The 13,438-nt window shown below is 48.8% G+C and overlaps 1 protein-coding gene across 1 annotated transcript in view; it reads right to left on the bottom strand.

Moving 5' to 3' along the window:
• The window catches only part of ca10a (carbonic anhydrase Xa), a gene marked incomplete at its 5' end in the record, with an annotated part of 340,461 nt that overhangs the window by 82,775 nt on the left and 244,248 nt on the right, over positions 1-13,438 (bottom strand). The window contains one exon of the mRNA XM_068004472.1: positions 10,085-10,270. Coding sequence (XP_067860573.1) covers positions 10,085-10,270 — 186 coding nt within the window. The remainder of the gene's footprint in view (positions 1-10,084; positions 10,271-13,438) is intronic.

The raw sequence follows: 13,438 nt of genomic DNA, 5'->3' as shown, positions 1-13,438 counted from the left end.
CAGGGACACGTTTAAAGAGGGAATCTCACCATCAGGGACACGTTTAAAGAGAGAATCTCACCATCAGAGACACGTTTAAAGAGAGAATCTCACCATCAGGGACACGTTTAAAGAGAGAATCTCACCATCAGGGACACGTTTAAAGAGAGAATCTCACCATCAGAGACACGTTTAAAGAGGGAATCTCACCATCAGGGACACTATTAAAGAGAGAATCTCACCATCAGGGACACGTTTAAAGAGAGAATCTCACCATCAGGGACACGTTTAAAGAGGGAATCTCACCATCAGGGACACGTTTAAAGAGAGAATCTCACCATCAGGGACACGTTTAAAGAGAGAATCTCACCATCAGGGACACGTTTAAAGAGAGAATCACACCATCAGAGACACGTTTAAAGAGGGAATCTCACCATCAGGGACACGTTTAAAGAGAGAATCTCACCATCAGGGACACGTTTAAAGAGAGAATCTCACCATCAGGGACACGTTTAAAGAGAGAATCTCACCATCAGGGACACGTTTAAAGAGAGAATCTCACCATCAGGGACACGTTTAAAGAGAGAATCTCACCATCAGGGACACGTTTAAAGAGGGAATCTCACCATCAGAGACACGTTTAAAGAGAGAATCTCACCATCAGGGACACGTTTAAAGAGAGAATCTCACCATCAGAGACACGTTTAAAGAGAGAATCTCACCATCAGGGACACGTTTAAAGAGAGAATCTCACCATCAGGGACACGTTTAAAGAGGGAATCTCACCATCAGGGACACGTTTAAAGAGAGAATCTCACCATCAGGGACACGTTTAAAGAGGGAATCTCACCATCAGGGACACGTTTAAAGAGGGAATCTCACCATCAGGGACACGTTTAAAGAGAGAATCTCACCATCAGAGACACGTTTAAAGAGAGAATCTCACCATCAGGGACACGTTTAAAGAGAGAATCTCACCATCAGAGACACCAATAAAGAGAGAATCTCACCATCAGGGACACGTTTAAAGAGAGAATCTCACCATCAGAGACACCAATAAAGAGAGAATCTCACCATCAGGGACACGTTTAAAGAGAGAATCTCACCATCAGAGACACCAATAAAGAGAGAATCTCACCATCAGGGACACGTTTAAAGAGAGAATCTCACCATCAGGGACACGTTTAAAGAGAGAATCTCACCATCAGGGACACGTTTAAAGAGAGAATCTCACCATCAGGGACACGTTTAAAGAGAGAATCTCACCATCAGGGACACGTTTAAAGAGAGAATCTCACCATCAGGGACACGTTTAAAGAGAGAATCTCACCATCAGAGACACGTTTAAAGAGGGAATCTCACCATCAGGGACACGTTTAAAGAGAGAATCTCACCATCAGAGACATGTTTAAAGAGGGAATCTCACCATCAGGGACACGTTTGAAGAGAGAATCTCACCATCAGAGACACCAATAAAGAGAGAATCTCACCATCAGGGACACGTTTAAAGAGAGAATCTCACCATCAGAGACACGTTTAAAGAGGGAATCTCACCATCAGGGACACTATTAAAGAGAGAATCTCACCATCAGGGACACGTTTAAAGAGGGAATCTCACCATCAGGGACACGTTTAAAGAGAGAATCTCACCATCAGAGACACGTTTAAAGAGAGAATCTCACCATCAGGGACACGTTTAAAGAGAGAATCTCACCATCAGGGACACGTTTAAAGAGAGAATCTCACCATCAGAGACACGTTTAAAGAGGGAATCTCACCATCAGGGACACTATTAAAGAGAGAATCTCACCATCAGGGACACGTTTAAAGAGGGAATCTCACCATCAGGGACACGTTTAAAGAGAGAATCTCACCATCAGAGACACGTTTAAAGAGGGAATCTCACCATCAGAGACACGTTTAAAGAGAGAATCTCACCATCAGGGACACGTTTAAAGAGAGAATCTCACCATCAGAGACACGTTTAAAGAGAGAATCTCACCATCAGGGACACGTTTAAAGAGGGAATCTCACCATCAGAGACACCAATAAAGAGAGAATCTCACCATCAGAGACACGTTTAAAGAGGGAATCTCACCATCAGAGACACCAATAAAGAGAGAATCTCACCATCAGGGACACGTTTAAAGAGAGAATCTCACCATCAGGGACACGTTTAAAGAGAGAATCTCACCATCAGAGACACGTTTAAAGAGAGAATCTCACCATCAGAGACACGTTTAAAGAGGGAATCTCACCATCAGGGACACTATTAAAGAGAGAATCTCACCATCAGGGACACGTTTAAAGAGGGAATCTCACCATCAGGGACACGTTTAAAGAGAGAATCTCACCATCAGAGACACGTTTAAAGAGAGAATCTCACCATCAGGGACACGTTTAAAGAGAGAATCTCACCATCAGGGACACGTTTAAAGAGAGAATCTCACCATCAGAGACACGTTTAAAGAGGGAATCTCACCATCAGGGACACGTTTAAAGAGAGAATCTCACCATCAGAGACACCAATAAAGAGAGAATCTCACCATCAGAGACACGTTTAAAGAGGGAATCTCACCATCAGAGACACCAATAAAGAGAGAATCTCACCATCAGGGACACGTTTAAAGAGAGAATCTCACCATCAGGGACACGTTTAAAGAGAGAATCTCACCATCAGAGACACGTTTAAAGATAGAATCTCACCATCAGGGACACGTTTAAAGAGGGAATCTCACCATCAGGGACACGTTTAAAGAGAGAATCTCACCATCAGGGACACGTTTAAAGGGGGAATCTCACCATCAGGGACACGTTTAAAGAGAGAATCTCACCATCAGGGACACGTTTAAAGAGGGAATCTCACCATCAGGGACACGTTTAAAGAGGGAATCTCACCATCAGGGACACGTTTAAAGAGGGAATCTCACCATCAGGGACACTATTAAAGAGGGAATCTCACCATCAGGGACACTATTAAAGAGGGAATCTCACCATCAGGGACACTATTAAAGAGGGAATCTCACCATCAGGGACACGTTTAAAGAGAGAATCTAACCATCAAGGACACTATTAAAGAGAGAATCTAACCATCAAGGACGCTATTAAAGAGGGAATCTCACCATCTCACCAATCTACCTGTCACAGATGCATCTGTCCATGACTGTATTGGTAGGTGTGACCACCGCACAGTCCTCGTGGAGATGAAGTCCCGTCTTCACACTGAGGACACCATCCAACGTGTTGTGTGGCACTACCACCGTGCTAAATGGGATAAATTCAGAACAGATCTAGCAGCTCAAAACTGGGCATCCATGAGGCGCTGTGGGCCAGCAGCAGCAGAATTGTATTCCAGCACAATCTGTAACCTCATGGCCCGGCATATTCCTCACTCTACCATTACCAACAAGCCAGGGGATCAACCCTGGTTCAATGAGGAGTGTAGAAGAGCATGCCAGGAGCAGCACCAGGCGTACCTAAAAATGAGGTGCCAACCTGGTGAAGCCACAACTCAGGACTACATGCATGCTAAACAGCAGAAGCAACATGCTATAGACAGAGCTGAGCGATTCCACAACCAACGGATCAGATCAAAGCTCTGCAGTCCTGCCACATCCAGTCGTGAATGGTGGTGGACAATTAAACAACCAACGGGAGGAGGAGGCTCTGCAAACATCCCCATCCTCAATAATGGTGGAGTCCAGCACGTGAGTGCAAAAGACAAGGCTGAAGCGTTTGCAACCATCTTCAGCCAGAAGTGCTGAGTGGATGATCCATCTCGGCCTCCTCCCGATATCCCCACCATCACAGAAGCCAGTCTTCAGCCAATTCGATTCACTCCACGTGATAACAAGAAACGGCTGAGTGCACTGGATACAGCAAAGGCTATGGGCCCCGACAACATCCCAGCTGTAGTGCTGAAGACTTGTGCTCCAGAACTAGCCGCGCCTCTAGCCAAGCTGTTCCAGTACAGCTATAACACTGGCATCTACCCGACAATGTGGAAAATTGCCCAGGTATGTCCTGTCCACAAAAAGCAGGACAAATCCAATCCGGCCAATTACCGCCCCATCAGCCTACTCTCAATCATTAGCAAAGTGATGGAAGGTGTCGTCGACAGTGCTATCAAGCGACACTTACTCACCAACAACCTGCTCATCGATGCTCAGTTTGGGTTCCGCCAGGACCACTCGGCTCCAGACCTCATTACAGCCTTGGTTCAAACATGGACAAAAGAGCTGAATTCCAGAGGTGAGGTGAGAGTGACTGCCCTTGACATCAAGGCAGCATTTGACCGAGTGTGGCACCAAGGAGCCCTGGTAAAATTGAAGTCAATGGGATTCAGGGGGAAAACTCTGGAGTCATACTTAGCACAAAGGAAGATGGTAGTGGTTGTTGGAGGCCAATCATCTCAGCCCCAGGATATTGCTGCAGGAATTCCTCAGGGCAGTGTCCTAGGCCCAACCATCTTCAGCTGCTTCATCAATGACTTTCCCTCCATCATAAGGTCAGAAATGGGGATGTTCGCTGATGATTGCACAGTGTTCAGTTCCATTCGCAACCCCTCAGATAATGAAGCAGTCCGAGCCCACATGCAGCAAGACCTGGACAACATCCAGGCTTGGGCTCATAAGTGGCAAGTAACATTCGCGCCAGACAAGTGACAAGCAATGACCATCTCCAACAAGAGAGAGTCTAACCACCTCCCCATGACATTCAACGGCATTACCATCACCGAATCCCCCACCATCAACATCCTGGGGGTCACCATCGAACAGAAATTGAACTGGACCAGCCATATAAATACCATGGCAACAAGAGCAGGTCAGAGGCTGGGTATTCTGCGGCGAGTGACTCACCTCCTGACTCCCCAAAGCCTTTCCACCATCTACAAGGCACAAGTCAGGAGTGTGATGGAATACTCTCCACTTGCCTGGATGAGTGCAGCTCCAACAACACTCAAGAAGCTCGTCACCATCCAGGACAAAGCAGCCCACTTGATTGGCACCCCATCCACCACCCTAAACATTCACTCCCTTCACCACCAGCGCACAGTGGCTGCAGTGTGTACCATCCACAGGATGCACTGCAGCAACTCGCCAAGGCTTCTTTGACAGCACCTCCCAAACCCGCGACCTCTACCACCTAGAAGGACAAGAGCAGCAGGCACATGGGAACAACACCACCTGCACGTTCCCCTCCAAGTCACACACCATCCCGACTTGGAAATAAATCGCCGTTCCTTCATCGTCGCTGGGTCAAAATCCTGGAACTCCCTTCCTAACAGCACTGTGGGAGAACCGTCACCACACGGACTGCAGTGGTTCAAGAAGGCGGCTCACCACCACCTTCTCAAGGGCAATTAGGGATGGGCAATAAATGCCGGCCTCGCCAGCAACGCGCACATCCCATGAACGAATAAAAAAAAAATCAGGGACAGGTTTAAAGAGAGAAGCTCACCATTGAACCATAGAACCATAGAAAAGATACAGCACAGAAGGAGGCCATTCGGCCCATCATGTCCGTGCCGGCTCGAAGAACAACCAGGTGCCCATTCTAATCCCACCTTCCAGCACCCGGTCCGTAGCCCTGCAGCTTACAGCACTTTAGGTGCAGGTCCAGGTACTTTTTAAAAGAGTTGAGGGTCCCTGCCTCTCCCACCAATTCGAGCAGCGAATTCCATACACCCACCACCCTCTGGGTAAAAAAGTTTTTCCTCATGTCCCCTCTAATCCTTCCGCCAATCAGCTTAAATCTATGTCCTCTAGTTCCTGAACTCTCCGCTAGGGGAAACAGGTACTTCCTGTCTACTCTATCTGGGCCCCTCATAATTTTGTACACCTCAATCAAGTCTCCCCTCAGCCTCCTCTGCTCCAAGGAAAACAACCCCAGCCTGTCCAATCTCTCCTCGTAGCTGCAATTTTCAAGGCCTTGTAAATCGTCTCTGCACTCTTTCCAGAGTAATTACATCCTTCCTGTAATGTGGTGACCAGAACTGCGCACAATACTCCAGCTGTGGCCTTACCAGCGTTTTATACAGTTCCATCATTACATCCCTGCTTTTGTATTCTATACCTCGGCTAATAACGGAGAGCATTCCGTATGCCTTCTTCACAACCTTATCTACCTGTACTGCCACCTTCAGGGACCTGTGCACATGCACTCCAAGGTCTCTCACTTCCTCTACCCCTCTCAATATATTCTCGTTTACTGCGTATTCTCTTTTACTGTTTGCCCTCCCTAAGTGCATTACCTCACACTTCTCCGGGTTGAACTCCATTTGCCACTTTTCTGCCCACTCCACCAACCCATTGATATCTTCTTGGAGCCTACAGCTATCCTCTTCACTATCAACTGCACGGCCAATTTTTGTGTCGTCTGCAAATTTGCCAATCATGCCCCCTACATTCAAGTCCAAATCATTAATATATACCACAAACAGCAAGGGACCCAACACTGAGCCCTGTGGCACACCACTGGAAACGGATTTCCATTCGCAAAGACATCCATCGACTTTTACCCTTTGTTTCCTGTTACTGAACCAATTTTGGATCCAATTCACCACATTTCCCTCTATCCCATGGGCTTTTAACTTTCTGACCAGACTGCCATGTGGGACCTTGTCAAATGCCTAACTAAAATCCATATTGGCAACATCCACTGCACTACCCTCATCAATCCTCCTCGTCACTTCCTCAAAGAACTCAATCAGATTTGTAAGGCGTGACCTTCCCTGAACAAATCCATGCTGACTATCCCTCACCATCACTCACCATCAGGGACACTATTAAAGGGAGAATCTCACCATCAGGGACACGTTTAAAGAGAGAGGCCAAGAAGTTCGATGGCACTAAGGGGGCGCCCAAGCCTCCAATATTGCGGGTGGGAAGCATGCGCTCGTTATGAGCTGGAGGTGCTCTGTCCGCCATTTTGGTGTAGGCAAAATAAATAGGTGTCCAGGGCCCGTGCCTGAAACAGGTGTTGGGTCCTTTGTCCAGGCAAATGATGGAGGGCTTGAGGCCTGTTTGAGACCCCCTGTGCAAAATTGGGCTGCCCAGGGACAGCAGGTGCTGGCTGGGCCAACGGAGTGCAGGAAAACCAGCTCCACATGTGGCCTAACAGGCAGCCCTTGAAGGGCCCGCAGCAGCCCGCCGCCAAAAGGTAGGTTAAAAAAAAACTAACCTGAATGGGGAGCCGGGGGGGAGTCGCGGGGAGGAGGAGAGCTTGCCTCCCGATCGCCCCCTCCTGATCACCCCCCTCTCGATCACCCGCTCCCGATCACCGCCTTCCTGTTTACCCCATCCCGATTATCATCTCTCCATTGTCCCCTCCCCATCACCCCTCCCAATTCCCCCCTCCCCATCACCCCCTCCCCAGCTCTCCCTCCCAATCGCCCCCTCCTGATCACCCCCTCCCCATCACCCCCTGACAATCACCCCCTCCCGATCCCCCCTCCCCATCACACCCTTCCCGATCACTCACCTCCCGATCCCCCCTCCTGATCCCCCCATCGCCCCTCCCGATTACCCCCTCCCGATTACCCCCTCACCATGCCCCTCTCCCAATTACCCACCTCCCCATCACCCCCTCCCCATCACCCCCTCCCGATTGCCCCCTCCCGATCGTCCCCCAATAATTGCCTCCTTCTGGTCGCCCCCTCCCAACTAACCCCCTCCCCATCACCGCCCCCCCCCACCATCGCCTTCCCTTCCCTGTCGACCCCGCGAGGCGTCTGCAACTCGCCTGTCAAATTTAAATGAGACCTGACATCCAAAATCGAGTGCCCCTCAGGCCTACCCGTTCAGGCACGAGGATCGTTCTCAGCTCCCAGTTCAGGCCGATAGGCCAGAACAAACGAATTTCTCGGCCGGAATCTCCCCATCAGGGACCCCTTTTAAAGAGCGAGTCTCCCCATCAGGGACCCCTTTTAAAGAGCGAGTCTCCCCGTCAGGGACCCCTTTTAAAGAGCGAGTCTCCCCGTCAGGGACCCCTTTTAAAGAGCGAGTCTCCCCATCAGGGACCCCTTTTAAAGAGCGAGTCTCCCCATCAGGGACCCCTTTTAAAGAGCGAGTCTCCCCATCAGGGACCCCTTTTAAAGAGCGAGTCTCCCCATCAGGGACCCCTTTTAAAGAGCGAGTCTCCCCGTCAGGGACCCCTTTTAAAGAGCGAGTCTCCCCATCAGGGACCCCTTTTAAAGAGCGAGTCTCCCCGTCAGGGACCCCTTTTAAAGAGCGAGTCTCCCCGTCAGGGACCCCTTTTAAAGAGCGAGTCTCCCCATCAGGGACCCCTTTTAAAGAGCGAGTCTCCCCGTCAGGGACCCCTTTTAAAGAGCGAGTCTCCCCGTCAGGGACCCCTTTTAAAGAGCGAGTCTCCCCGTCAGGGACCCCTTTTAAAGAGCGAGTCTCCCCGTCAGGGACCCTGCGATGAAATTACTGTTTAAAACGATCCTTGTCCTGAAATCTCTTCACTTGTCTCTGGCGTTTTCGATGAGTTTGCGCCAGATCCCGGAATCACCGAGGCTGCCTGACTATCACTGGGAACGCTGTGACTAGGGGTTTTATTAGCAAGTTCTCCGTCTGCAATGTGAAGACCAGGGTAACCATTATTTACGGTGAAGTATTGCGACAAGTTTGCAATTTGTTTCCAGTCTGCAAATTGCTTTCGGTTTGAAGGCACTGAGGAAAGTTGCACAACTTTATTGACTAATCAGCGTACTAAACATTAATTGAGTTTCACAGTGCAGGTGTTCGGCTAATTAGCATCAACTGAAATGATGAACGATTGGTTCACATTGAAGGGAGCCCTTGTCCCCTGATACTGTGACTGACTGCACCAGTTCATGAGGCAAAACGCAGCAACTATAGTTTCTGTGTGTTCATTTTCTGCTGAAAGGGAGGGGTGGTTAAAGAAAGAAGGGATTTGCATATCCTTAGCGCCTTTCATGACCTCAGGACGTCCCAAACCGCTTTACAGCCAATGAAGTACTTTTGAAGTGCAGTCACTGTTGTAATGTAGGAAACACGGCAGCCAATTTGCGCACAGCAAGATCCCACAAACAGCAACCAAGGAACATTGAGAACAGGAATAGGCCATTCAGCCCATCAAGCCTGGGCTGCCATTCGATTAGATCATGGCTGAGCTGTATTAAGTGTTGGTTGAGGGATAAATATTGGCCAGGGCACTGGGGAGAACTCCCCTGCTCTTCTTCGAATAGTGGCCATGGGATCTTTTATGTCCACCTGAGAGGGCAGACGGGGCCTCGGTTTAACGTCTCATCCGAAAGACGGCCCCTCCGACAGTGCAGCTGTGGGTGACCCGACCCTGCCCTGTCCATCCTTGCGTTGATGCTCATTGGTACACTCATCCTCCATCTCCCTCCCCTCTCCCTCCCCTTTATCTCAGATATTCCAATGCTCTCCTGTCCGGCCTCCCATCTTCCACCCTCCATAAACTTGAGCTCATCCAAATCTCTGCTGCCCATATCCCAACTCGCACCAAGTCCCGTTCACCCATCACCCCCTGCGCTCGCTGACCTACACTGGCTCCCGGTCCGGGAGCACCTCAATTTTAAAATTCTCATCCTTGTGTTCAAATCCCTCCATGGCCCCTCACCCCCTCCCTATCTCTGTAACCTCCTCCAGCCCTACAACCCTCCGAGATCTCTGCGCCCCTCCAATTCTGGCCTCTTGCGCATCCCCGATTTTAATCGCTCCACCATTGGCGGCCGTGCCTTCAGCTGCCTAGGCCCTAAGCTCTGGAATTCCCTCCCTAAACCTCTCCCCCTCTCTCTCTCCTCTTTTAAGACGCTCCTTAAAACCTACCTCTTTGACCAAGCTTTTGGTCACCTGTCCTAATATCTCCTTATGTGGCTCGGTGTCCGGTTTTGTTTGATAATCGCTCCATGTGAAGCGCCTTGGGACGTTTTACTACGTTAAAAGCGCTGTATAAATGCAAGACTTTGTTATCGTTGATTGTTACTACGCAGTCTCTCAAGTGTGTTTCATTCCGTCTGCAGACTCAGTCCGAGCCCTCAGTCTGTGATTGAGATTCATGGAGTTCCTTACATCCCGTTGCACCCCTCGCCTCGGACTGCGCGTCAACTCACCTCCCCAGAGAAGGCCTGTCCATTTAATAGATGCTCCGACCCTTGGCTGTCCTCGCTGCCAAAATGTAACCGGATCTCCTCTAAGCGGTAACTGTAGGTCATTGGCCCCCCGGAAACATTCACCAAATGCTCCTTGTCCAGCCGCAGAGAGACGTGCCGCCCAGTGTTGTACATTGTCCCACTGACCTGGGGGGGTGAAACGGAAATAAAAAGCGTCAGCATGCGTGGAGTGTGAGGCGGAAATCATCACTTTGCGTCAGAGGATTCTGCTCGGGTGTCAGCCGTGGCTCAGTGGGTCTCGTTCTCGCCTCTGGGTCAGAAGGTCGTGGGTTCACAGCCCCACTCCAGAGACTTGAGCGCATAATCCAGGCCGAGACTCCCAGTGCAGTACCGGAGGAGTGCTGCACTGTCGGAGGTGCCGTCTTTCCAATGAGATGTTAAACTAAGGCCCTGTCTGCCTCTCTCGGGTGGAGGTAAAAGATCCCACAGCCACTATTTTGAGGAAGAGCGGGGAGTTCTCCTCAGTGTCCTGGGCCAATATTTATCCTTCAACCAACACCTAAAACAGATTATCTGGTCATTATCTCATTGCTGTTTGTGGGATCTTGCTGTGCACAAATTGGCTGCCACATTTCCTACATTACAACACAGACTACACTTCAAAAGTACTTCATTGGCTGTAACGCATTTTGGGACGTCCTGAGGTTGTGAAAGGCGCTATATAAATGCAAGTTCATTCTTTCCTTTCCATCTTTTGCTAAAACTCTCTTAGTGACAACGTACTGTATTGGGCAGGAGCCCAAAGGTCCATCCCCTCGAACTTTCTAAACTCCCAGTGGGTTCCTGGGACCCTTGAACTAATAGCCCTGTAGCCCCTCTCCTAACAGGAATCTGTCCAGTCCTTTTTTAAACCCTGCCATGGTTTCCTGTTCCTCCCCTACTGGTATCGGGGTGGGTGGGGGCTCCACAATTCTATCGCCCTTTCACTGAACAAAAGTTGCCGAAATTCCCTTTTTCTTCTCCTGACACCTTTAAGTTTAAAACGAGCCTCCCTCAGCCCTCGAACCTCACACTCGACAGACGATCTCTCCTGGATCCAAATTCCCCATGCCTGTGAAAACATTAAAGACCTTTAACAAGTTCCCCGCTCCCCCTCAACCTCCATCCTCTTCCTCTTCGCCGGACAGTAAAATCCCAGGGACGACCATCTTTTCTTCTTACTCCGCACTCTAAGTTCAGGAATCAGCCTGTCTCCCCCCACAATAATACTACAACCTCCCTGTAACATGTAGACCAAAACTGAACCCAGTATTGTAGATACAGCCTCACCTCCCACAAGTAAAGGAAATGACCAGATACTCTGTTATTCTGGTTGAGGGATAAATGTTGGCCCAGGACACTGGGGAGAACTCCCCCTGTTCTTTTTCGAAATGGTACCTGGGAGAAACTTCCACACAGAGACACGCGACAAAAGCCTCTTTATTCAAGCATGCAGGGGAGAGACAGGAGCAACAGCAGCACATGGGGTCTTTCACATCCACCTCAACAGGTCTCATCAGAAAGACGGCACCTCTGGCAGTGCGGCACTCCCTCAGTACCGTCAGCCTAGACTACATGCTGTCGACCAGGAGTGGGACTGGAACCCACGACCTTCTACGAGTTCATAAGGTGAGGGTTCTACCCACTCAGCCATGGCTGACACTTGACCATTGAGCTTTGGTTTACTTACAGCGATTAGAATTAAAAAGGACACAGCGCCAATTTAGTAGATCAATAATATGTTTATGCATTAACACTCTGGTCCTGAAAGAACTGACTTACTGAGGGCAATGCCAAGGGAAATCCACGGTGATACAGAGTCCCCACCATTTAAAACACCCACGTTTAAATTGGGTAATTTCATCTTCCAAAGTTCTACAGATTATGGAACAGTTCCTGCAGATTGGAGGGTGACAAATGTAACCCCACTATTTAAAAAAGGAGGGAGAGAGAAAACAGGGAACTACAGACCGGTTAGCCTAACATCAGTAGTGGGGAAAATGCTAGAGTCTATTATAAAGGATGTGATAACAGGACACTTAGAAAATATCAACGGGATTAGACAAAGTCAACATGGATTTATGAAAGGGGAAATCATGTTTGACAAACCTACTGGAGTTTTTTGAGGATGTAACTGGTAGAATAGATAAGGGAGAACCAGTGGATGTGGTGTATTTGGATTTTCAGAAGGCCTTTGATAAAGTCCCACATAAGAGGTTAGTGTGCAAAATTAAAGCACATGGGATTGGGGGTAATATACTGGCATGGATTGAAAATTGATCAACAGACAGGAAAGAGAGAGTAGGAATAAATGGGTCTTTTTCGGGGTGGCAGGCAGTGACTAGTGGGGTACCACAGGGATCAGTGCTTGGGCCCCAGCTATTCACAATATATATCAATGATTTGGATGAGGGAACCAAATGTAATATTTCCAAGTTTGCTGACAACACAAAACTAGGTGGGATCGTGAGTCGTGAGCAGGATGCAAAGAGGCTTCAAGGCGATTTAGACAAGTTGAGTGAGTGGGCAAATACATGGCAGATTCAGTATAATGTGGATAAATGTGAAGTTATCCACTTCAGAAGGAAAAACAGAAAGGCAGAGAATTATTTAAATGGTGATAGATTGGGGAATGTTGATGTACAAAGGAACCTGGGGGTCCTTGTACACCAGTCACTGAAAGCAAACATGCAGGTGCAGCAAGCAGTTAGGAAGGCAAATGGTATGTTGGCCTTCATTGCAAGAGGATTTGAGTACAGGAGCAAGGATGTCTTACTGCAGTTATACAGGGCCTTGGTGAGACCACACCTGGAGTATTGTGTGCAGTTTTGGTCTCCTTATCTAAGAAAGGATATACTTGCCATAGAGGGAGTGCAGCGATGGTTCACCAGACTGATTCCTGGGATGGCAGGACTGTCGTAAGAGGAGAGATTGGGTCGACTCGGCCTGTATTCACTCAAGTTTAGAAGAATGAGAGGGGATCTCATTGAAACATATAAAATTCTGACAGGGCTAGACAGACTGGATGCAGGGAGGATGTTTCCCCTGGCTGGGGGGTCCAGAACGAGGGGTCACAGTCTCAGGATATGGGGTAGGACATTTAGGTCTGAGATGAGGAGAAATTTCTTCACTCAGAGGGTGGTGAACCTGTGGAATTCTCTACCACAGAAGGCTGTGGAGGCCAAGTCACTGAATATATTTAAGAAGGAGCTAGATAGATTTCTAGACACAAAAGGCATCAAGGGGTATGGGGAGAGAGCGGGAATTTGGTATTGAGATAGAGGATCAGCCATGATCATATTGAATGGTGCAGCA

The sequence above is a fragment of the Heptranchias perlo genome, chromosome 23, assembly GCF_035084215.1.
Source record: "Heptranchias perlo isolate sHepPer1 chromosome 23, sHepPer1.hap1, whole genome shotgun sequence".
Lineage (NCBI taxonomy): Eukaryota > Metazoa > Chordata > Chondrichthyes > Hexanchiformes > Hexanchidae > Heptranchias > Heptranchias perlo.
Note: the sequence above shows the minus strand (reverse complement) of the source record. Positions and strands in the feature narration are given on the sequence as shown.